This window comes from Artemia sp. Qi Xiang Cuo, chromosome 12 (genome assembly GCF_049724085.1).
Source record: "Artemia sp. Qi Xiang Cuo chromosome 12, ASM4972408v1, whole genome shotgun sequence".
Classification (NCBI taxonomy): Eukaryota; Metazoa; Arthropoda; class Branchiopoda; order Anostraca; family Artemiidae; genus Artemia; species Artemia sp. Qi Xiang Cuo.
Genome location: NC_142805.1, coordinates 43,215,204 through 43,241,619, shown reverse-complemented (window position 1 = coordinate 43,241,619; position 26,416 = coordinate 43,215,204). Strand labels below are relative to the sequence as shown.

Sequence of the window (26,416 nt, the reverse complement as noted above, 5' to 3'; positions counted from 1 at the left end):
CCATCCTGGGGAAATTCATACTAAGAGAGTGGGTACAAATGCGTTTATTAATAGTGTCTCCGATATTATCGATACTATTGCAAAGTATGATGCTGATGATGTTGGTCTGCCAGTCTTTGTTATCCGCCACCCTATTGAAGTACCGCTTATTCCTGTCGATGCTTTTTGTGCGTTGAGTTGCCGTGTAAACTCCTCTTTGTCTGAGCTGCGCTCTTTGTTTGAGTGTGTGAGAGCTCTCCTGCCTGGAACAATTGGATGTCCTCCGTCGTTAATGCAAGAGTGTTCTGTCTCTTCAAAACCGTCCTATGCAGTTATTCTAAAAAACCCATCTATTGACCTCAAACATCCTATTGAGCGCAAAGAGACCCTTGATACCCTGGATGGTCATGATGGTATCGTAAGTGAGAGATCTGATCCTGTCAAGAAAAGGTGGGTAGTCCATACCCGAGATAAAGCCTCAGCCGTCTCTCTCGCTGCCACTGCAACTAGTCAGCTAAATGTATCCACTCATGTCCTTAATCAAAAAGTGTTTGGTATTGTGAGCAACATCCCTGTTCTTCTGCAAAAATCAGAGCTTATTAGTATGATTCCCGGTCTTGTTGTTTGCAACTAAAATTAGGAATTCCAGATCCTTCCGCCTTGAATTTCTAGACGATACTGCCCTAAATAAAGCTATAAATAAGGGATTCCATTTGGGATACGACCTTTTTTAAAATTAGACCGTTCCAAAAGTTACCTCCTAGATGTTACCGTTGTCAATCGCCGAACCAAATTGTCAGAAATTGCCCACTCCTGACTAATCAAAAGTGTTCACGGTGCGCTGGTGGACATTGTAACACACGTGATAATCCTTGCACTGAAAGCCCGAATTGCGCCAACTGCGGGTGAAATCATGTTTCCTTTAGTCTCAGATCCCCAGTGTTAAAAAAGCTCTGAATAAATATAAAAAATGAATGCTAGTCGCAATAGATTTCGCTTTGTTTCACTTAATATTAACGGAACCAAAGATCTTCTTACTGATGAGCTTCTTGATTATAATATAGTTTTCCTACAGGAACATTTTCTAACTAAAGCCAATACAGATACTCGTAAACGGTCACCCACCCACCACACGTTTGTACGTGAAGCTAAAAAAAAAACGGAGGGTTCCACCCTCTGGGTGCCTTGCAACTTTAATTCACCTCGCTAAGAAACGTGAGCTTATTTCTTCTGATCATAATTTACTGGTAATAAAATGCGGTAATATGGTCCTCATCAATGTCTATATGCCATGCAATCGCAAGAACATTTCTTCCCTATCTGGGTTCGTAGGTTCTTGCAATCGACTCAGAACTCGTCTGCTAACAGTAACAAATCAGTGATTAAATTGAATCGTGGCTGATGATATCATTGCCAATTTTCTGTCCCAATCTGATAAAAGGGACCTTTTTTTTGATGGTTTGCCAAGTTGCCATCATTTAGTCCATAAATATAATCAGTGTACCATTAGTTAGAAATACTACAGTGCTAAATGAGATTCAAATCGTGTGATGGGTTCAAGAGTATATCTTGTGATTTCTTCTGTCATAATTTTAGATGTGAAACCTCAGGATTTTCACTTGCATTTACCTTGTAGAATTTAGTCGTCTGTTCTACTGGTTTAAAACCATTTTTCTTACCAAAATAAATAGTTTGTTAAGCCAAATTGGAAACGAGTAAATTCCGAAGTTAATTTGTATGTTCTTTGCTCGTTATTATCAAGCCTGAAAGTGCCTTTTCACCTTTTACAAACCTCTGTTAGGTCATCGACAGCTAAGATCAATTTAAATTGTTACTATTAACAGATTGTACATTGTTTGAAGGCAGCTGCTTCAGTTTCAAATCCTGTTGAGCGTGTTAGATTTGGTACCAGAAAACCATTATTGAATGTGTGCCCAGAAGTGAAAAAAGGCTAAACAATGCTCGAAGTTTTGGCTTCGCCTTTCGATTGCTTGTGATCGGCCCAAGTCTGGTGAAGTATTTAAATTTAAGCAAAATTCGAAACGTCAGTTTAGATCTTATTTGCGTTAAGCCCGTCTGAATGGTTTGGATGGCCCCTCGGATCGGAAGTCTAGGTCCAATGTAATTATTAGCAGCAAGTGTGTGCCTGCTACCGTTTCGATTTTCAAAATCAGTGATTTTTTTTGCTCATTTTACTCGTGTTTTTTCTACATTTAATCATTCTATCCAGTCCATGTTTTCTTCCTTATTGCTTAATACTGTTTCTCGAGTTGTTCGGCAAGTCCATGTATTGTCAATATTTACTGGTGATATCTATCGGGCTTTTAAGAGTGTTAAGAAATCAAGTGCTCCTGATATCTGTGTTACAATCACTTCAGCATTAAGTGTCCATTATTGTTAAAACACATTCAGCTCCTATTCCAGATGTGTTTAGCCCAGTCCTTAGCTACAGATAGTTTCTTTCTAGGAATTGTAACATCAGTTTTGAAAAAAGGAAAGGATGCGGATCAGTGTATCACTTATCGACCAATTACACTGTCCTGCTTCATGAGCAAGCTTTTTGAGTATGCCGGGTTGCCTGAAGTTTTGATTAAATGTGATTTTTTTTATTATCAAGTTGGGTTCAGAGCCGGTTTTGGTTTGTTTTCAAGCCCATCATATACTTGGTCAGTTGCTAGTCTCGACAAAAATGCAAAAAAAGCCACTTGATTTTTGCTCGGTTGATAGCTCAGGCGCTTTTGACAACGTTGTACATTCGCAAGCGCTTCACTGCTTAGATAAAGCAGGAGTTAATTCTTCCTTAGTAAAAGTTCTACAATATTGGTATTCCAATTCGTTGGTTCGGTTAAAATAGATGTCTGATATATCCGAACCTATCTCAATAAAGAAGGGAGTCAGGCAAGGTGGTGTGCTGTCTCCATATATTTTTTAAAACTGTGCTTGCGGACTGTTGGCGAATGCTGTCTCCTGCTGTGTTTTTAGAAAATACTGCTGTTTGTCACATTGCCTATGCTGATGATGTTCTGCTAGTTAGTAATACTAGGTCAGGCCTCACAAAAAAATATAAATCTTCTGATTAATGCTTTGAGTATGATTGGGCTTTCTTTAAATGCTTCAAAATGCGAGTTTCTGTGTTTAATATTTCTAAACCAGCTCCTCCTTTACATGTGGGTACAATGCTACTCAAGGGTATCTCAAAGTTGAAATGGCTTGGTATTACTTTTTCTGATACACGTTCGACTCTGGTTGCTAGTGCTCTGCAGTGTATTCGCATCTCATATAGTACAATATCGCCTAATAAAGGGAGGTACAGCCCCCGAAGCTTGTGTAAACTTTACCATAGTTTTTGTTCTCCTGCAATTCTTTTTCTTTCCAGTTTGCAGCCTTTAATGTGCGAAAAAACTGTCTTCAGCTAAGGAGAGGCTATTTTAAATATTGTAAATTCCTGCTATATTTACCAACGTGGTACAGAAATCACAAGATTATTTCTCATTTTGGACTTATCGACCCTCTAGTGCTGCATGAAAACATTGCTAAGGACCGGAGGACAAATACTCCAAGGAAGATATGTGCCAGTGACCCCCTCACTTATTTTTTCCAGATTAGAGATTTATAAATATTGCTATGTTATTTATGTTGTGTTTTTCTTATTATTTCCTTGTGGATAATATTATTTCGTTTTTTCTTTTTTACTCCGCATTTACTTTATATTGCGGGTTATAAATAAACTTACTTACTTACTTACTTAACTCTCCCATCTGTTCGTTTTAAATGTCTTGTTAATTTTGTGATTTTCTTCTCACTTTTGGGTTAATATTCTTTTCTTTTTTTCAGACATCGGTTAGCTCTGAAGAACCATCTACGTCAACCGCTCATTCAGAAATAGTTATCAGCCCTGTACCAGCTCCATTACCGATCGAAAATAGCGGAAAATATTTACCCAAGGGGCCGAATATCAAAAGCAGGAAATTTAGAGATTCTAATTTAGAACCAAAAAGGCAATGGTATCGAAATAATAGCTACTATGACAACAAGCCTTGGCATCGACCTACCCATAAAAAAAGCGACGACACTGGCTATAATAGTAAATACAATAATTCGGATTATAGTTATGGTGGCTACTATAAGCCATACAAGCATTATAGACATTATAGAGATCAGAAATATGGTGAAAGAACTGACCATGATAAATTCAACAAAAAAGAAATCCAATCTATAGAAGTGAAAGATAACAAGGAAGTGAATAGTAAAAATGAGAACGGCAAAAGAACTTCTGATCCTAGGTCACCCCCACCGGGGTTCGAGAATCGGTCAGTTCCTCCGGGCTTTGAAAGGAAAGCTTAGCTAATTCAGATCAATGTTCAATAGCCCTGTCAAGTGTATTTATATTTAAAAAGTTTAAATATGCCAGTTTGCTAAGTCCAGGATAATTTCCCCCTTATAACTTGAGTAACTCCTATTAAAGTAATATCAACCAAAGTTGTTTGTCGTTGATCATCGGGTTCTGAAATTGCTTATTGAATTCTTAAATGTTGATTTTAATCGACAATCTGATTGTGAAAAAAGGTTCTCATTGACAATCGCGACTAGAGTATAATCGGGCGTCTCTTGCTGACGATGTTCCGACTAGAAAGACTATAAAATTTGATTGAGAGAATATATGCGAAATTCTTAATTTTCGACGGAACGGTAAAATCTACTTTTAAAGGATTGATCAGACGAACTATGTTTCTATGATGAATATAATGAAATTAGAAAGTCAAAAGCATCAATAAAGAAAAGATATTTATATATATTGTGGAATATCATCGTCATTGCCCGACGAATTATTTAACGCTCGATTATAGATGGCAATCTTGATTCTGAGTGTTTGCAGCTATATTGAGAGTATGACAGTCAAACTGAAAAACCCAGATCACCGATGGAATAGCCTAAATACAAGCTTTGTATTATTTTGAAGTTTTTAAGTGATAGTAATCCGAGAATGAACCGCAAAGGGAGATCTAGAGCAAAGGAAAAACTATATCCCTAAAAACAGTTAATATTCTAATTTCATTTGATATTTATCCTCCCTTTTAGTTTATGTTCAAGCAAGGATTCAAACTTTTCCCCTTAAAATGGAGTTGAAAGCCTTACAGATTCTCTATTTCAGCCTTGTTATCTATTTTCATAGAATAATATATATGTTTTTGATTACAGGTTCAAGTTCGTAAATAAATAATCTCTGCTTGAATTAATCGTAAAACAATATTATTACAGTGTCCAGCTATCTTTTAGGTACTATACACGAGCAATCGTATTCCCTTTACTATCATTTTCATTAGATGCCCACCTCAATGAATATACTATGCGATTTGTTGATAATTCCACGGACGTACACAAATTCTTCTTTGCAAATTTGCTCAAGTCTATACATAAAATAGTGGAGAGAATTCAAAAAGGAAGTCCGTCGTCTCCCCCCTCGAAAGTCACCTTCCCCGAATTTTTTCTGGCTGATTAAAAAGTAACAACAATGCATATAAGCAAATTTTGATGTGTTTTGCAAAAAAATTTTTACAAAAATGTTTATGGATCACAAAAAAAAAATGAAAAAAAAAAAAAAATTATCTCCATATCACACTAACAAAACCAAATAATCATTACCCCATTGAAAGTAACACTGGGTTTATTTAAAAATAAAGTATACATCATCGATTCTTTGAAGCAAGTTTGTGCAGGAGAAAACCCTCCTAATAAATCAATAAACCAAAAAAAAAAATAAGTAAATAAAAAAAAATCATAATTAGAGCTCAACTTACCGGACCCGAAAACCACCAAATTCACAATAAGCCCCGACGTAAATAACCCTGTTTGGGACAGCCCAAAAAAATACAGAAAACAACTATTAATTCAGAAAAAGCACTTCCTCAGAAAAAAGTCTCATACTGCTCTTCCTCCCCCACCCTCACTAAACAATTAACCCCAAACATCTGAATATTTATCTGCTGAGTCACTTTAAAAAGCTGAGGAGATTAAACTCGATCAGCAGTAGACTGACCTAGTCAACTTGCTCAACTTAGTTGACTGACCTACATCAACTCGCCTACTTAATCTGCCAAGATTTTTCCTATCTAACTTAGGCTTACTTTGTGTAAACTCGACTTAGATTTTTAAAATCTTCAAAATAAGAAATTCTGATTAATCAGTTATAAAGAAATTTCACTTCTAATCCTATTGCATTGTGTATTGATTATATGAAATATCCAATTTTCTTTGAAATTTTTTTCATGAAGCCTCCAGACGTTGCACAATGAGTGGTGCCAATAGTTTCTAACCCCTAGTTCACCATAACGATCGCGAGCGATCCGACTCTTATAAGTTCCTATACCAATCATATACAGTAAAACTAAGGATTAATAATGAAACAAAACCAACATTTTTTACTAAACAACATTTTGTTGTTTCTTGTCTTTGTAATTTGTTCGAAATGTTTTTTTTTGTGTGTTTTTTTTCTGTTTTAGTGATACTCCGTCTTTTGTACTTTTTTTGACGGGTAATAAGTAAATAATAATAATAACAGTGCTACTATTACAGTAGTTTCAGTGGTAGTAGAAGTAGTTGCAGTGTTAGTTTTGACTATAGTTTTGACTACAACGCATCAATCGTCTGATGAAAAGTATGTCTTTAACGTAATCGTTTGCTCACATTTAAATGAATATGTAGAATTGCCTTGGGCTCGTCATAACATGAACTTGGTCAGATTCGCTTTTTTATTTAATGTTGGGTGGTAAAAAATGTTGGTTTTGTTTCATTATTAATCCTTAGTTTCACTGTATATCATTGTGACTCTGTAAATCTAAGAAATAATGAAGTTTCTCGGTGACAGAAGATCAAAAAGTGTTAGAAGGGTCTTAATAAGATTGGTTTTTCTCAAAGGCTCGCTTTTTTTTTTTTTTTTTTTTTTTTTTTTTTTTTTTTTAATAGTATCCTTAACAGTTGCTCAAGAGTAATACGATTTAACTTAACTCTATATGTCCAAGAGGTTTTTACCTTCTACTCATTGTTGACTTCGGGGTTTCTGGGATGGTTGCTAAGTCATATTTCAAACGATGTTGACATGATTTAACCTGAAGAGTTAAAAATCACAATTAGAGTTGTTTATTATTAGTGTATTTCGTTGTACAGGATGGCACTATTTTTTAGAATTCATTTTTTGTTCTATGACACAGTTAGGTGATACCCAATTTCCTGTTTGCTTTTTTTTTTTTTTTGCCATAGGCTAATAGCGATCGAGGAAACGTATTAAACTGGTTTATAGGGTCTAATCCTAAAACCCTGTTACCTTAGAAGTGTTCTAGGTACATATTTTAAGTGACTGAATGTTTAGTTTAAACTATTTGGATGTATGAGAATTCTACCAGAGATTGTTTTATTCTCGAAAAATTGGGGGGGGGGAATAGTATAAAAAATAATTGAACAAGTTTAAAGTAGGGGAAGTAAATATCCAAGTAGAAACATTCTCTCTTTCTCTCTCCCTCTCTCCCTCGCCCTCTCCCTCTCTCCCTTCCCCTCTCTCTCTCTCTCTCTCTCTCTCTCTCTCTCTCTCTTTCTCTCTCTCTCTCTTTCTCTTTCTCTCTTTCTGTTTCTTTCGCTTTTCATTTCTCGTTATCGCTATAGTTTGTTAAAGTTGGGTAGTTCCTTCTTTATTTGAAGATTATTGAGAGTGAGGTAATCCATCTATTATCTTATTTTAAACCTCTTTTGAAAGCTGAATAAATTGTGTTTAAATTCGTATATCATCGTGCTCATAGGTAGTCACTTCTATAAGTCTCCAGTGGCAGATTCTAAAAAACGACTGTCCTACTTGCCAATCACGGTGCAATTCATGGATTAGAGGGGGGGGGCTATTACAAGTTTTCTTGTAAAGAAATTAACTTAATTTTTTTATAGTGCAAGTAGTATTATTAAATTTATTTTCCTAGTCATTTTGTAGTTTTCGTATTGTGTCTGACTAATGATATAAATTGGTATTAAATTTGAGAATGTAACAAGAAATCATAGGTCAGATACATACACAGAATGCACAAATTCTCTTTAACTTTTCTCTTCTACTTAAAATTTTCAGGAATTTCTTGGGAAAAGTGCTATCCAGGAATTTCAAATTAATTCCAAAATTCAGTGCAAATACCTTAAAAGGAAGAAAAACAAAAAAAGACTGCTGCCAGCCTATGCTTGAAGCTTTCCAGGCCTTTCGTATATGACGTTGAAAGATTAGAAGGATGCAGGAATGCAATAAAATGAATAGGAATCAATTGCAGGCCATTCAAACTGAAATCTTCAATTGTATCCTTTAAACATAAATAAAGCTAAGTCATTGCCAGCACAAATAAATTTTAACTATGAACTTTTCACGAAACATATAGAAAATTGTGTTTATTATTGCTGTAATGTCTAAATAACGTATCTGACATTTTCACGCTTCTGAGATAATTAAAAAGAACTGTCTGATAAGTTTTTTCAAAGGAGGATCAGCAGGAGAATGTATGTTTTGCGACCCTCCAGTCCTCTTTATCTATATTACACTGCTGATTCTCCGTGTGAATAGCTTAGCAAACGGCTTTTGTAAATTGTTTCAGAAGTGGAAAATATCAGATAAGACCTTTAGGTATGAAAGCAAAAATATCACTTTCTAACAGCAAACGAATTTAATAATTCTCTTGTCCAAATGCCACCACTTGCTCTCTCTACAGCTATACATTTATAACCTGTACTAAATTTTTGTAAAATAAGTAAGTTAAAACGAATCGACATTTGCCCCCTCGATATCCCGGTGTGTTGTTACAGGCTTTTTGTCATAAAATGTTGGCCTGTTCAGCAAGCATTTTTAATGAAATAACTCAGAACGGCCAATGTCTTATGTTGTGGACAAAAGGGCTTATTGCCCTTATCAATAAGAATAGTAGCAAAGACGTGTTCGATAATGTTTGTCTTATCACTAACTCTCGTCTTCTAAAAATATATGAACAGTTTCTGACTCTTCGGCTAAAGAAACAGACTATACATTATGATTGATCCTAAGCATTTTGATTATTTACGACCAACTTTCGCCTCGCACTACCTTGTCAGTCTTCTTGGCAGACTCCATGAAAGGTTGAACCCCAATGCGTCTCTAACTCTTTTTGAATGGTCAGGGGAGCAAAGTTTGGAAAAGTTTGAAGATAATTCTCTTGAAACCATGTATTTGTGAACAGTATCATCACTAATCATCAATTAATGTTCTCCGTCTTTGTCTTTCTGATGAAAGAGCTGGTCTTCAAGCTTGAAAACCCGAGCAATCAGAGTATTTTTGTCGGTGAGTTCTCTGTCTTAAAGATTGGGAGCCATTGTTTCATCCTTGTCTTCGTCTTTAAGCACGATGCCATTACAAGGGTAAGTACGTGCTAGTGTAGTAATAATTGAATTTATTCGTAAAAAAAAAATACAAATTTGTCTATCAAAACGATGTCCAGTGAGTATGTCCTGTAAGGGCCTAATCACAATGCAATATTAACAAAAAGAAACAATTCAAGTAAAAGAAAAACAGAAGAAGGAGGAAAAAAGACGAAAGGAGACGAAAGGACGAAAGGACTAACACGCCCTCAGACACCCGAACTACAAAAAAAATCGAAATCTCCACTCAAACATGCTGCCAGTCATCCCCTCCCCCTAAACAAAAAATAACAACTTGACAACTAAGAACAACGCGTCAAAACAATGCAATTCAATGATTTTCGGAATTATTGTTAAAGATTATGCTATTTTAACTCATTTGGCAAATTTTCCCTGATAAAAGGCCCCAGATGTTTAATACTAAATTTTGATCTAGTAGTTAGAACCAACGGCCTATGTATCAACAGGTAACTTCTCGTTTAATCAAACAATTCGTGGTAACGAACTGTAAGTAAGGAGCGACCGGCTCAATAGTAACCGAAACTCTAAAAAACGGAATTTTGATACCAATAGATACATCAAAAGAATTAGATTTTAATGCTGATTTCAAATATATATGTTTCGTCCTACCCATCAAAAGTTTAGTCCTACCCATCAAAAGTTACGCGCCTGGGAAATTTTGGCTGATTTTCGAAAAAAGGGGGAAAGACCTTCTAAAAGCTATAGAACCTTAATGAAAATCACACCATCAGATCCAGGTTTCCAGCTCCTACCTGCGAAAATGTGGAATTTTGTATTTTTTGCCAGAAGAAAGATCACGGATGCGTGTTTATTTGTTTTTTTGTTTTTGTTTTTTTTTTCCAGGGGTGATCGTTTTAATTCCGTTGACATAGGAAATTATGAGAGGCTTAATTGGAACCGAAATATAACGTTATAGTGTTTATTTAAAGTGACAAAAAAAATGGAGGGCAACTAGGCCACCTCCCACGCTCGTTTTTTCCCAAAGTCACCCAATCAAAATTTTGAGATATCCATTTTGTTCAGCATGGTCGAAAATATGATAACTATGTCTTTTAGGATGACTTAATCCCCCAAAGTCCCCGGGGGGGAGGTCTGAAAGTTATGAACTTTACCCAATGCTAACATATAGTATTGGTTATTGGGAAGTATACAGACGTTTTCAGGGGGGATTGTTTCTGGTAGTGGGGGTGGGGGGTTATGTGGGAGGATCTTTCAATGGGGGAAGGTCATTGCAATGAAGGGGGTGCCGGATTTCCCAGCATTGTTTAAAAAAGATGATCAGAAACTAAATAAAAAAAAACAAGTTTTTCAACTGAAAGTAAGGAGCAAAGTCAAAACTTGAAACGAACAGAAAATATTACATATATGATTGGGTTCGCCCCCTAGTCAATACCTCACTCTTTAAGCCAAAGATTTTTTAGTACTTTCATAAGAGCTATTTATTCTAATTAACGGCATTTGTGATTAAGAATTAGAACAAAATTCGAACTTTAGCGCAAAGAGCGAGGTATTGACTATTGGGCGAACCTCCTAATATACGTATTAAAAATATATGAATATAGAAGTTCGTTACGTAAGTTAATTTGGAAGTTACGTATATTTATTACTAATAAAAACGTTCGTAAATAAAATTAAAAACCTTTCGAGAAAGTCATTTAACCAAATAAAAGTAAAATTAATATGCAAATTTAATTTTAATTATTCATGTACGGTGAGCCAAAATCAAAATCTGCATTAATTCAAAAACGTTCAAAATTAAATACAAAAACAAGTTTTTTTAACTGAAAGTAAGGAGCGACGTTAAAACGAACAGAAATTATTCCCTAAATGAAAGGGGCTGTCCCCTCCTCAGCGCCTCGCTCTTTGCGCTAAAGTTTGACTTTCTCACAACTCTATTTTTTTTAAACAATAAATAACTTTAATGTAAGGAGCGAGGAAATGGTTAAACGAAAAAGGAAAGTGATGTACCTTGCAGGAAGGGTATGGAAAGCAGGGATAGCTTATTTTTATTTAATAAGCATGAAGAGATGATGTGCACGTGAAAAGCAAAGAAAAGAACAGAGGCAATTGTTTGTAATGGTGATTATATATAAGTAAAGTATCTAAGGGCAAGTGGGAGGCGAATCCTCGAAGAGAACGTCTTATGCCCAAAGGAACGTCTGAAATTAAAACTTTACCTTCTCAAAAGCAAGCTTTCTAATCGTCTCGGGGTTGACGGACTTTGGGTTTCCAATCTCTAACAGAGATCGATAGATAACAGATATGATAGTGACCACCTTATCAGCCCATAAATGCAGCCTCTTGCATATTTCAGATACCTCTCCAATATTGGGCAAGTTGCACACCAATGTCAAAGCCTAGTCTGAACATATCAATTTTTTTATGAGTCAATGTCCGAACCGTTCTGGTTTCTGAATCAACGAAGTTCAGCCCCTTTTCATCTGCAACGTAGAACGGAGGAGAAACGAGTTTTTACAGTTTCAAAACCCCAAGCTGAGTGCTGTGAACCATTCAAAGAAAGTTGCTTTACAAATAAGAGTGGACAAACCTGATTTTGCTTGTGCTGTGGTAGGAGTACATTAAGTGTACTGCCTCTAAAATTGTCAGAAGGATTTCCTCTAAATTCTTAGGCGGCTTGTGGAAGATGGACAACACAGCCCTACCTTTCAAAGTATCTGTAGTTCACTATAAAAGACATCGTTCATTGATCAGGCACACAGCTTTTCGGTATCACAGATGATAGCCCAAAAGCTTTGTTTTAGCTGGGACATTTTTCTTATCTGATGTGATAAAGGGCTTGTCGGGTGTCAGTAAAATACATCAGTAACATCGTGTGGCATTCCCTATCGAAGCCCATCACACCAAGTTGCACAACTTTAACTTATATACGTGGCCTCAAAAATTTTTGACAAATTTTTAGAATCGTAACTTTGCGTGAAATTGAGAGGGCTGATGGGGTTATAGCCATTGCGTTTGTGAGATATTCTTGCTATCCCTGCTTTCCATAACCTTCCTGCAAGGTACATTACTTTCCTTTTTCGTTTAAACATTTCCACAACCTTCTATTCTCTGGAGGATCTGTAAGTCTCTTTCGTATTTCCCATAAATTAAACACAACTTAAAAAAAAAAATGTTACTGTTACCTTGTTATTGTAAAAAAATGTTACTGTTACCTTGATATTTATTTTCTCAAACCAACTTGGTCCATAAAGAACTTAAAAAAATCAAGAACTACTTATTACCTGGGCTATTTTAATGTACAATGAAACCTTAAAACTTCAGGAATCTAAAAATTCAAAGGAAACCTGAACAAGAATTTGTGTGAAAACCAACAAATCTTAGCACATAATAGTCAAATTCAATACTTGACATATGTCTAGGGATGAAGCTGTTTCTCTTCATTGCCTTTTTTTGGGGTGGGGGTAGGAACTTCAAAAAAGGCTCATTCGCACCCCCTCTAACGCCCACCTTTTCCCCAAACACATCCAAAACCGACTCCCATTCAAATATCGTACTAATTTAGAGTAAATACAATTCATACAGAAACAAATAATCCTTCGTTCTTTTGTGAGAAATATAAGCCCGCAAAAAAACAATTGTTTCTACTCACAACATTTCTAACAATTAGACTATCATTCTCTCTATGTTATTGTCTTGTCCTTAAGCCGTACTTGTCCTTAAACTCTCCTTTAATGCAGGATGTTTTTGCACTGTTTCATGCAAAATACTTCCTTTGAAAAATATTCAAAATCCATCAAGCAAAAACAGAAATAAATAAAAATGTAAAAAATCATAATTTTTAGATAGCCATTTTGTTCAGCATAAATGATTTCCAGATAGAAATAATATTTTTGAGGAGGACACTCCCCCACAGCCCCCAGAGCAAGGGTTGTAAGTTATGCCCTGGGGGCATATAAGGCTTTTATAGAAGGCGTTGTCGTAGAAACTTCAAAAAGGCTCATTCGATTAGAAATTCAAAGGGCTAGTGCCCTTTTAATAGTCGAAAGTGATTGGAGGGCAACTAATCCCCCTCTCACGCCCGCCTTTTCCCCAAACACATCCAATCAAACTTTTAGAGCCAATTTATTCAACGTAGTTTTAAGTTCTGGAAGTTAAGTCTTTGAGGATGAAACCCCCCCCCCACAGCCCTCAGGGCAAGGGTTGTAAGTTATGCCCTGGGGCATATAAGGATTTTTATAGAACGTGTTGTCGTAGAAAGTTCGAAAAGGGTTCATTCGATTGCAAATTGAAATGGCTAGTGCCCTTTTTAATAGTTGTAAGTGATTGGAAGGCAACTAACGCCCCTTTAACGCCCACCATTTCCCCAAACACATCCAATGAAAATTTTGAGATAGCCATTTTATTCCACAGAGTTCAACGTTCAGGAAATTATACCTTTGAGCAGGACACTCCCCCCACACTCTTCAGGGCAAGGGTTATAAGTTATGCCCTGGGGCCATATAAGGTTTTTATTGAAATCTTTGTTGTAGAAACTTGAAAAAGAGCTCATTCGATTGGAAATTCAAAGGGCTAGTGCCATTTTTAATAGTCAAAAGTAATTTGAGGGCAACTAACCCCCCTCTCACGCCCACTATTTCCCATAACACATCCAATCAAAAATTTTCGATTGTTATTTTATTCAACGTAGTTGAAAGTTTTGGAAATTAGGTCTTTAAGGATGACAACCCCTCCCCACCACGGCCCTCAGGGCAAGCGTTGTAAGTTTTGCCCTGGGGGCATAAAAGGTTTTATTGAAAGCGTTGTCGTAGAAACTTCAAAAGGGCTCATTCAATTGGAAATTGAAAGGGCTAGCGCCTTTTTTAATAATTGAAAGTGAGTGGAGAGCGAATAACGCCCCTCTCATGCCCACCGTTTTCCCAAACACATCCAATCAAAATTTTGAGTTATCCATTTTTTCAACGTAGTTGAAAGTTCTGGAAATTAGTTCTTTTAGGATGATAACCCCCTCAGATCCCTCAGTGCAAGGGTTGTAAGTTATGCCCTGGGGGCATATAAGGTTTATATAGGAAGTTGTTGGAGATATTTCAAAAAGGGCTCATTTTATTGGAAATTTTATTTGCCCTTTATAATAGTCAAAAGTGAGTGGAGAGTGATTAAGCCCCCTCTCACGCCCACCATTTCCACAAAAACATTCAATCAAACTTTAGAGACAGCCATTTTGTTCAATGTAGTTGAAATTTATGAAAATTATGTATGTATGGATGACAAACCCCCCAAAGCCGATAGGGTAAGGGTTGTAAGTTATGCCCTGGAGACATGTAAGGTTTTTATGGACAGAATTGTCGTAGAAACATCAAAAGGGGCTCATTCAATTGGATATTGAGAGGGCTGGTGCCCTTTTTAATAGTCAAAAGTGATTTAAGGGCAACTAACGCCCCTCTCGCGCCCACCTTTTCCCCGAACACATCCAATCAAAATTTTTAGATAGCGATTTTATACAACGTAGTAAAACATTTGGAAATTAGGTCTTTAAGGATGACAACCCCTCCCCACCACAGCCCTCAGAGCAAGGGTTGTAAGTTATACCCTGGGGGCATACAAGGTTTTTTAAAGCGTTGTCGTAGAAAGCTCAAGCGGGCTTGTTCAATTGAAAATTGAAAGGGCTAGTGCCTTTTTTAATAGTTGAAAATGATTGGAGAGTGACTAACGCCCCTCTCACGCCCATCCATTTTCCCAAACATCCAATCAAAATTTTGAGATATCCATTTTGTTCAACGTAGTTGAAAGTTCTGGAAATTTGGTCTTTTAGGATGATAATCAACTCAGAGCCCTCAGTGCAAGGGTTGTAAGTTATGCCCTGGTGCATATGAAGTTTATATAGAAAGTTGTTGTAGAGATTTCAAAAAGGGCTCATTTGATTGGAAATTGAAATTTTCCTGTTTAATAGTAGAAAGTGAGTGGAAAGTAATTAACCCCCCTCTCACGCCCACCATTTCCTCATTTTTTTGGCCATTTAGAGATAGCCATTTTGTTTACCGTAGTTGAAAGTTCGGGAAATTATGTATTTAAAGATGACAAACCCCCCAGAGCCCCCAGGGCAAAGGTTGTAAGTTATGCCCTGGAGGCATATGAGGTTTTTATAGATAGAGTTGTCGTCAAACTTCAAAAGAGGCTCATTCAATTGGAAATTGAGAGGGCTAGTGCCCTTTTTAATAGTTGAAAGTGATTGGACGGTACCTACCCTCTCACGCCCACCATTTCTACAAACACGTCCAATCAAAATTTTCAGATAGCCATTCTGTTCAACGTAGTAGAAAATTCTGAAAATTAGAACTTTGAGATTGACACCCCCCTCCCCCCCCCCGCCTAAGCCCTCAGGGCAAAGTGTTGTCGTAGAAACTTCAAAAGGGCTCATTTGATTGGAAATTGAAAGGGCTAGTGCCATTTTTAATATTTGAAAGTGATTGGAGAGCGACTAACGCCCCTCTCACGCCCACCATTTCCCAAACACATCCAGTCAAAATTTTGAGACAGCCATTTTGTTTAACGTAGTTGAAACTACTGGAAATTAGGTCTTATAGGATGACAACCACCCTAACAGCCCTGAGGGTAAGGGTAGTAATTTATGCCCTGGGGGCATATAAGGTGCTTATAGAAAGCGTTGCCGTTTCAAAAAGGGTTCAATCGATTGGAAATTGAAAGGCCTAGTGCCCTTTTTAAAATTCAAAAGTGATTGGAAGGCTTGACATTTTTATAGTAAAGACCGATGTGGGTATAATGTATGATTTTTTGTTGTTGTTGTTATTTAGACCAGGGCACTTCATATCAAAGGAGTTGTCGTGGGAACTTCAAAAAGGGTCATTTGATTGAAAATAGAAAGGGCTGATACCCTTTTTAATAGTCAAAAGTGATTGGAGGGCAACTAATGCCCCTCCCATGCCCACCCTCCCATTTGCCCATTATGTTTGAAAACTAAATGTTGTCTTATGATTAAATCAAAATGCACTATGTTAATGCTAATTCCCAAAAAGGCATTTCAGCAGTATCCCAAGAATGACTGAAGATATTTTGTTCAAACTTTCGGGGCTACTTCTGCTCTTAAAATTTAACCAAACCAAAATAGCGTAAGTGTATCCAAGCTATAAAAGAAAGTAAAGAGATCTTTTTGCGAATGGTATCAAGTTTTCCATTTCAGGTCAACTAGAGGAGGTATGAAACTAAATTAAACACTACTATTTATGTCCAGATGTTTAAAAGGGTGTATGTTGTTAAAAATGGCTGAAAATTTTTCTCCCGCATACAAATAACAGGCCAAGCTATGAAGTCTTAAAAAACGAAAAGATTTCAGAAAAGTTTTTCTTCATACCGAATAAACCGTTAAGTGTTTTTTTTGTTTCATTGTAATTGAAGTGTTCTCATGTGAAGTGTTCATCATGTATTTTTCAATTTGATAAATTTACTCCTTTTAGAAGCAGTTTATAATTTAGCTGATATTAGGTATTTATGAGTTTATAATTTGGAATGAATCCCCAAAAGAAAAAATGAATAATATCCAAAAGAGCAGCCGAAAGCAATAAAAAAAGCAGCAGTTCAGCCTTAGCCTACATGACATATATTCTATAAAGAGGCCAAAAAAAACTTTAAAATGTATATTTTTTTTAAGTTGTTATTAAAAACCAGTTTTTAACACAAAGAAGGCTTTTAGGAATCCAAAAGAGCAAAAAAAAATACAATCAATATCGAAGTCACCCATTTCAACTGTTTTAAAAGTGACAAAACAGATATTGGCAAAGGGCATTATGAAAAAATTAAGCTTCTAAGTTTAAACTTATATTCAAAGTTCTTACCCAGATAACTGGCGAATTTTGTGATACGGTATTTGAAGTTTTGTATGCAATAATGCTACTAATTTTGACTAATTTTGAAAAACTACTAATTTTGATAATCATTTATGTTAAGAATACATAGCTAATAGATACTTCAACTATTATGCAAGGGTTCTGAAACGCCACAGCCATTTCGTTTCTACCAGATTTCTACTTCTCTTGATGAATAACAAAGAAGACCAGTTCCCATTCAGCGAATTGTGAAGTTTTGAACTCTTGAATAGGCTCGAATCTGTTGTAAGTTTAAGCTGTGATTTGAGAAAGACTGATGAAAACATTAATGTTTGCGGTCAACATTGATCGCACCGGCGGCACGAAGGTGGCGCGCTGTTTTTGGCCCTGCCGCCACCGTTCTTCCTTCATCGGTATGGCGCCGGGGTCTAGTCTACACAGTATTTGAGGGGACTAGACTGACATTAAGACTTTCGTTAAAAATTTAGGTTTAGTGTTATGTCTATTATTCTAAAAAAACATTTAGAAGTGAAATTACGGGTAAATTTTCGGCAGTTCGTATTATTGACTTACGAATAAAGTAAAAATACTACTCGATGCTTTTTCTTATGCTCATTAATCAAAAAAACTTTTTGCACAAATAAGTTTTTGAAAAAAAGTAAAGAACTCCATTAAACCAAAAATAGAATCAAATAATCTACCAAGAATACAACTACCACAAATCAGTATTAATAAATAAATGAAACCCAAAACAAACAGAAATTAAAATAAGTCAAACTCAAAACGAGCAGAAATTAATCTGTGTAGGGTTCCGAACCCTATGCTTCGTAAAAGCCAGAATATAATTTGTACTTTACTGAAAAAAATTCAAATGAATTTAATGAAAAAATGTGCATTGTCAGTTTAATATACATATGCTGATATTTATTCCTTAAATGCTTAATTAATTTTAGTTTTCTTAAAGTTATAAGTGAAAACATTTAAAAGAATTTTTTGAACAAAATGGCTATCTAAAAATTTTTATTGTATGTGTTGGGGGAAAAGGTGGGCGTGACGGGGGGGTTAGTTGCCCTACAATCACTTTCGACTATTAAAAAGGGCACTAGCTATTTCAACATCCAATCGAATGCACCCTTTTTCAAGTTTCTAGAACAAAGCTTTCAATAAAATCTTATATGCCCCCAGGGTACAGCTTATAACCTTTACCCTGTGGGCACTCAGGGGGTTATCATCCTCAAAGACCTAACTTACAGAACTTTCAACTACGTTGAACAAAATGGCAATCTCAAAATTTTGATTGGATGTTTTTGGATAAATGGTGGGCGTGGAAGGGGTGTTGTTGCCTTCCAATCACTTTTAACTATTAAAAAGGGCACTAGCCATTTCAATTTCCAATCGAATGAGTCCTTTTGAAGTTTTTACAACAACACTTTCAATGAAAACCTTATAAGCCCACAGGGCATAACTTATAACTCTTTCCCTGAGGGCTGTGGGGGTTGTCATCCTAAAATACCCAATTTTTTAAACTTTCAACTACGTTGAACAAAATGGCTATCTCAGAATTTTGATTGGAAGTGTTAGGGGAAAAGGTGGGCGTGAGAGGGTGGTTAGTTGCCCTCCAATCACTTTTGACTATTAAAATGGGTACTAACCCTTTGAAATTACAATTGAATGAGCCTTTTTTGAAGTTTCTACGACATCGCTTTCTACAAAAGTTTTATATACCCCCAGAGCATAACTTACAACCCTTGCCCTGAGGGCTGTGGGGCGTTGTCCTCCTCAAAAAAATAATTTATATTTGGAAATCAGCTACGCTAAAAAAATGGCTATCTCAAAATTTTGATTGGATGTGTTTTGGGAAATGTTGGCCTGGAAGGGGTGTTAGTTGCCTTCCAATCACTTCCGACTATTAAAAAGGCCACTAACCCCTCCAATTTCCAATCAAATTAACCTTTTCAAAGTTTCTACGACAACTCCTTCGATACGAAGTGCCCTGGTCTAACCCTAAAAAATAAATAATACATTGTGCCAACATCATTCTTTACTGAAACAAAGTTCTTTTAAATGTTTTCACTTATAACTTTAAGAAAACAAAAATTAATATAGATTTTAAGGAATAAATATCAGCATAGGTATATTGAACTGACAATGCACATTTTTTTCAGTAAATTCATATGAATTTTTTTCAGTAAAGCACAAATTATATTCTGGCTTTTAGAAAGCATAAGGTTTAGAACCCTATTCAGAATAATTTCTGCTCGTTTTGAGTTTGACTTATTTTAACTTCTGATTGTTTTGGGTTTCATTTATTTATTGATATTGATCTTTTGGTAGTTGTATGCTTGGTAGATTATTTGATTCTATTTTTGTTCGTTTTTGGTTTAATGGAGTTCTTTACTTTTTTCTTAAGAACCTTATTTTATGCAAACAGTTTTTTCGATTAAAAAGGGCTCTATCCCTTCCAATTTCAAATCGAATGAGCCCTTTTTGAAGTTTCTACGACAACTCTCTATAAAATCCTCATATGCCCCAGGGCATACCTTACAACCCTTAACCTGAGGGCTGTGGGGCGGGGGTTGTCATCCATGAAGATCTAATTCCCAGAATTTTCAACTACGTTGGAAAAAATGGCTATCTCAAAATTTGGATTGTATGTGTTTGGGGAATTGGTGGGCGTGAGAGGGGGATTAGTTACCCTCCAATTACTTTCGACCATTGAAAAGGGCACAAACCATTTCAATTTCCAATCGAATGAACCCTTTTTGAAGTTTCTACGACAGTGCTTTCTATAAAAACCTTATATGCTCCCAGGGCATAACTTCCAACTCTTGCCCTGAAAGCCGTGGGAGGGGAGGGAGGTGTCATCCTCAAAGACCTAATTTCCAGAACTTTCAACTACGTTGAACAAAATGGCTATCTCAAAATTTTCATTGAATGTGTTTGGGGAAATGGTAGGCGTGAGAGAGGGGTTAGTTACTCTCCATTAACTTTCGACTATTAAAAAGAGCACTAGCCCTGACAATTTCCAATCAAATGAGCGCTGTTTGAAGTTTCTACGACAACACTTTCTATAAAACCTTATAAGCCCCCAGGATACAACTTACCAGCCTTGCCCTGAGGGCTTTGAGGTGGTTATCTTGCTCAACGATCTAATTCCTTGACTTTTTAATTAGGTTTAAAAAAACGAATATCGTTACATTTTTATTGGATGTGTTTGGGGAAATGTTGGGCGTGAGAGGGGGGTTAGTTGCCCTCCAATTGCTTTCGACTATTAAAAAGGCCACTAGCCATTTCAATTTTCAATGGAATGAGCTCTTTTTGAAGTTTCTACTATAACTTTTTCTATAAAAACCTTATATGCCCCCAGGGCATAACTTACAACCCTTGCCCTGAGGGCTGTGGGGGGAGGGTGTCATCCCTGAAGATTTAATTTCCAAAACTTTCAAGAACAAAATTTGTACTTTACTGAAAAAATATAAATGTTTTTACTTTTATAACTTTAATAAATCAAATAATATTAACATTTTGATGACTAAATATCAGTATATGAAACTGACAATGCACATTCATTTGTTTTTTTTTCAGTAAAGTGCAAATTATGATCTGGCCTTGGGAAGGCATAGGGGCTTTGAGCCCAACTTATGTTAATTTCTGCTCGTTTTGAGTTTGACTCGGTTATTTATTGTAATTTCTGTTCGTTTTGGGTTTTATTTATTTATCGATGCTGATTTGTGGTAGTTTCAGGCTTGGTAGATTATTTGATTTAGTTTTCCTCGTTTTTTGTTTAATAGAGTTCTTTACTTTCCTTTGAAAAACTTATTTTTCGGAAATTTTTTTTTTAAATTAATTTCCGTTCGTTTTATATTGACATAGTCTTTTCAGGGAAGAAGAAAATAATACTTTAAATCTTTTTGTTTTTTAAGACTTCATAGCTTGGCTTGTTATTTGTATGCGGGAGAAAAATTTTCAGCAATTTGTAACAACATACACCCTTTTAGAAATCTGGGCATAAATAGTAGTGTTTAATTTAGTTTAATACCTCCTCTAGTTGACCTGAAATGGAAAACTTGATACCATTTGCAAAAAGATCTGTTTACTTTCTTTGATAGCTTGGATACACTTACGCTATTTTGATTTAGTTAAATTTTAAGAGCAGAAGTAGCCCCGAAAGTTTGAACAAAATATCTTCAGTCATTCTTGGGATACTGCTGAGATGCCTTTTTGGGAATTAGAATTAACATAGTGCATTTTGATTTAATCTTAAGGCAACGTTTAGTTTTTAAACATAATGGGCAAATTGAAGCGTGGGCATGGGAGGGGCATTAGTTGCCCTCCAATCACTTTTGACCATTAAAAAGGGCATCAGACCTTTATAATTTTTAATCGATTGATCCCTTTTGGAAGTTCCCACGACAACTCCTTTGATATGAAGTGCCCTGGTCTAAATAACAACAACAACCACAAATAATACATTATACCCACATCGATCTTTACTATAAAAATGTCAAGCCTTCCAATCACTTTTGAATTTTAAAAAGGGCACTAGGCCTTTCAATTTCCAATCGATTGAACCCTTTTTGAAACGACAACGCTTTCTATAAACAACTTGTTTGCCCCCAGGGCATAAATTACAACTCTTACCCTCAGGGCTGTTAGGATGGTTGTCATCCTCCAAGACCTAATTTGAAGAATCTCAACTACGTTAAACAAAATGTCTGTCTCAAAATTTTGATTGGGTGTATTTGGGAAAATGGTGGGCGTGAGAGGAGCGTTAGTCACTCTCCAATCGCTTTCAAATATTAAAAATGGCACTAGCCCTTTCAATTTCCAATCAAATGAGCCCTTTTGAAGTTTCTACGACAACACTTTGCCCTGAGGGCTTAGGCGGGGGGGGGGGGGGGGGTGCCAATCTCAAAGTTCTAATTTTCAGAATTTTCTACTACGTTGAACAGAATGGCTATCTGAAAATTTTGATTGGACGTGTTTGTAGAAATGGTGGGCGTGAGAGGGTAGGTACCGTCCAATCACTTTCGACTATTAAAAAGGGCACTAGCCCTCTCAATTTCCAATTGAATGAGCCTCTTTTGAAGTTTGACGACAACTCTATCTATAAAAACCTTAGATGCCCCCAGGGCATAACTTACAACCTTTGCCCTGGGGGCTCTGGGGGTTTTGTCATCTTTAAATACATAAGTTCCCGAACTTTCAACTACGGTAAACAAAATGGCTATCTCTAAATGGCCAAAAAAAATGAGGAAATGGTGGGCGTGAGAGGGCGGTTAATTACTCTCCACTCACTTTCGACTATTAAACAGGGCAATTTCAATTTCCAATCAAATGAGCCCTTTTTGAAATTTCTACAACAACTTTCTATATAAACCTTATATGCTCCCAGGGCATAACTTACAACCCTTGCACTGTGGTCTCTGAGTTGATTATCATCCTAAAAGACCAAATTTCCAGAACTTTCAACTACGTTGAACAAAATGGATATCTCAAAATTTTGATTGGATGTTTGGGAAAATGGATGGGCGTAAGAGGGGCGTTAGTCACTCTCCAATCGTTTTCAACTATTAAAAAAGGCACTAGCCCTTTCAATTTCCAATTGAACAAGCCCGTTTGAAGTTTCTACGACAACGCTTTAAAAAACCTTATATGCCCCCAGGGTATAACTTACAACCCTTGCTCTGAGGGCTGTGGTGGGGAGGGGTTGTCATCCTTAAAGACCTAATTTCCAAATTTTTTACTACGTTGTATAAAATCGCTATCTAAAAATTTTGATTGGATGTGTTCGGGGAAAAGGTGGGCGCGAGAGGGCATAAGACGTTCTCTTCGAGGATTCGCCTCCCACTTGCCCTTAGATACTTTACTTATATATAATCACCATTACAAACAATTGCCTCTGTTCTTTTCTTTGCTTTTCACGTGCACATCATCTCTTCATGCTTATTAAATAAAAAAAAGCTATCCCTGCTTTCCATACCCTTCCTGCAAGGTACATCACTTTCCTTTTTCGTTTAACCATTTCCTCGCTCCTTACATTAAAGTTATTTATTGTTTAAAAAAAAATAGAGTTGTGAGAAAGTCAAACTTTAGCGCAAAGAGTGAGGCGTTGAGGAGGGGACAGCCCCTTTCATTTACGGAATAATTTCTGTTCGTTTTAACGTCGCTCCTTACTTTCAGTTAAAAAAACTTGTTTTTGTATTTAATTTTGAACGTTTTTGAATTAATGCAGATTTTGATTTTGGCTCACCGTACATGAATAATTAAAATTAAATTTGCATATTAATTTTACTTTTATTTGGTTAAATGACTTTCTCGAAAGGTTTTTAATTTTATTTACGAACGTTTTTATTAGTAATAAATATACGTAACTTCCAAATTAACTTACGTAACGAACTTCTATATTCATATATTTTTAATACGTATATTAGGAGGTTCGCCCAATAGTCAATACCTCGCTCTTTGCGCTAAAGTTCGAATTTTGTTCTAATTCTTAATCACAAATGCCGTTAATTAGAATAAATAGCTCTTATGAAAGTACTAAAAAATCTTTGGCTTAAAGAGTGAGGTATTGACTAGGTAATATTTTCTGTTCGTTTTAAGTTTTGACTTTGCTCCTTACTTTCAGTTGAAAAACTTGTTTTATTTTTATTTAATTTATGATCATCTTTTTTAAACAATGCTGGGAAATCCGGCACCCCCTTCATTGCAATGTCCCTTCCCCCATTGAAAGATCCTCCCACATAACCCCCCACCCCCACTACCAGAAACAATCCCCCCTGAAAACGTCTGTATACTTCCCAATAACCAATACTATATGTTAACATTGGGTAAAGTTCATAACTTTCAGCCCTCCCCCCGGGGAATGCGGGGGATCAAGTAATCCTAAAAGATATAGTTATCATATTTTCGCCCATGCTAAATAAAATGCAAATCTCAAAATTTTGATTGGGCGACTTTGGGAAAAAATTAGCGTGGGAGGGGGCCTACTTGCCCTCCATTTTTTTGTCATTTAAAAAGGGCACTATAGCTTTTAATTTCCGTTCCAATGAACCCTCCCACGATATTCTAGGACCACTGGGTCGATACGATCACCCCTGGAAAAAAAAAAAAATAAAAAAAAAAAAATAAACACGCATCCGTGATCTTTCTTCTGGCAAAAAATACAAAATTCCACATTTTCGCAGGTAGGAGCTGGAAACCTGGATCTGATGGTGTGATTTTCATTAAGGTTCTATAGCTTTTAGAAGGTCTTTCCCCCTTTTTTCGAAAATCAGCCAAAATTTCCCAGGCGCGTAACTTTTGATGGGTAGGACTAAACTTTTGATGGGTAGGACGAAACATATATATTTGAAATCCGCGTAAAAATCCAATTCTTTTGATGTATCTATTGGTATCAAAATTCCGTTTTTTAGAGCTTCGGTTGCTATTGAGCCGGTCGCTCCTTACTTACAGTTCGTTACCACGAACTGTTTGATTAAACGAGAAGTTTACTGTTGATACATAGGCCGTTGGTTATAACTACTAGATAAAAATTTAGTATTAAAAATCTGGGGCCTTTTATCAGGGAAAATTTGCCAAATGAGTTAAAATAGCATAATCTTTAACAATAATTCCGAAAATCATTGAATTGCATTGTTTTGACGCGTTGTTCTTAGTTGTCAAGTTGTTATTTTTTGTTTAGGGGGAGGGGATGACTGGCAGCATGTTTGAGTGGAGATTTCGATTTTTTTTGTAGTTCGGGTGTCTGAGGGCGTGTTAGTCTATCTCCTTTCGTCTTTTTACCTCCTTCTTCTGTTTTTCTTTTACTTGAATTGTTTCTTTTTGTTAATATTGCATTGTGATTAGGCCCTTACAGGACATACTCACTGGACATCGTTTTGATAGACAAATTTGTATTTTTTTTTTACGAATAAATTCAATTATTACTACACTAGCACGTACTTACCCTTGTAATGGCATCGTGCTTAAAGACGAAGACAAGGATGAAACAATGGCTCCCAATCTTTAAGACAGAGAACTCACCGACAAAAATACTCTGATTGCTCGGGTTTTCAAGCTTGAAGACCAGCTCTTTCATCAGACAGACAAAGACGGAGAACATTAATTGATGATTAGTTATGATACTGTTCACAAATTCATGGTTTCAAGAGAATTATCTTCAAACTTTTCCAAACTTTGCTCCCCTGACCATTCAAAAAGAGTTAGAGACGCATTGGGGTTCAACCTTTCATGGAGTCTGCCAAGAAGACTGACAAGGTAGTGCGAGGCGAAAGTTGGTCGTAAATAATCAAAATGCTTAGGATCAATCATAATGTATAGTCTGTTTCTTTAGCCGAAGAGTCAGAAACTGTTCATATATTTTTAGAAGACGAGAGTTAGTGATAAGACAAACATTATCGAACACGTCTTTGCTACTATTCTTATTGATAAGGGCAATAAGCCCTTTTGTCCACAACATAAGACATTGGCCGTTCTGAGTTATTTCATTAAAAATGCTTGCTGAACAGGCCAACATTTTATGACAAAAAGCCTGTAACAACACACCGGGATATCGAGGGGGCAAATGTCGATTCGTTTTAACTTACTTATTTTACAAAAATTTAGTACAGGTTATAAATGTATAGCTGTAGAGAGAGCAAGTGGTGGCATTTGGACAAGAGAATTATTAAATTCGTTTGCTGTTAGAAAGTGATATTTTTGCTTTCATACCTAAAGGTCTTATCTGATATTTTCCACTTCTGAAACAATTTACAAAAGCCGTTTGCTAAGCTATTCACACGGAGAATCAGCAGTGTAATATAGATAAAGAGGACTGGAGGGTCGCAAAACATACATTCTCCTGCTGATCCTCCTTTGAAAAAACTTATCAGACAATTCTTTTTAATTATCTCAGAAGCGTGAAAATGTCAGATACGTTATTTAGACATTACAGCAATAATAAACACAATTTTCTATATGTTTCGTGAAAAGTTCATAGTTAAAATTTATTTGTGCTGGCAATGACTTAGCTTTATTTATGTTTAAAGGATACAATTGAAGATTTCAGTTTGAATGGCCTGCAATTGATTCCTATTCATTTTATTGCATTCCTGCATCCTTCTAATCTTTCAACGTCATATACGAAAGGCCTGGAAAGCTTCAAGCATAGGCTGGCAGCAGTCTTTTTTTGTTTTTCTTCCTTTTAAGGTATTTGCACTGAATTT

General features: G+C 36.1%; 1 protein-coding gene across 2 annotated transcripts in view; it reads left to right on the top strand.

The window, feature by feature from the left end:
* The window catches only part of LOC148946152 (E3 ubiquitin-protein ligase RNF25), a 58,061-nt gene extending 52,849 nt beyond the window's left edge, over positions 1 to 5,212 (top strand). For both annotated transcript variants that reach the window (XM_089098213.1, XM_089098212.1), the window contains exon 6: positions 3,814 to 5,212. In XM_089098213.1, the coding sequence (XP_088954339.1) occupies positions 3,814 to 4,323 (510 nt within the window). In that variant the 3' untranslated portion in view covers positions 4,324 to 5,212. The remainder of the gene's footprint in view (positions 1 to 3,813) is intronic.
* The last annotated feature ends 21,204 nt before the right edge of the window (positions 5,213 to 26,416 follow it).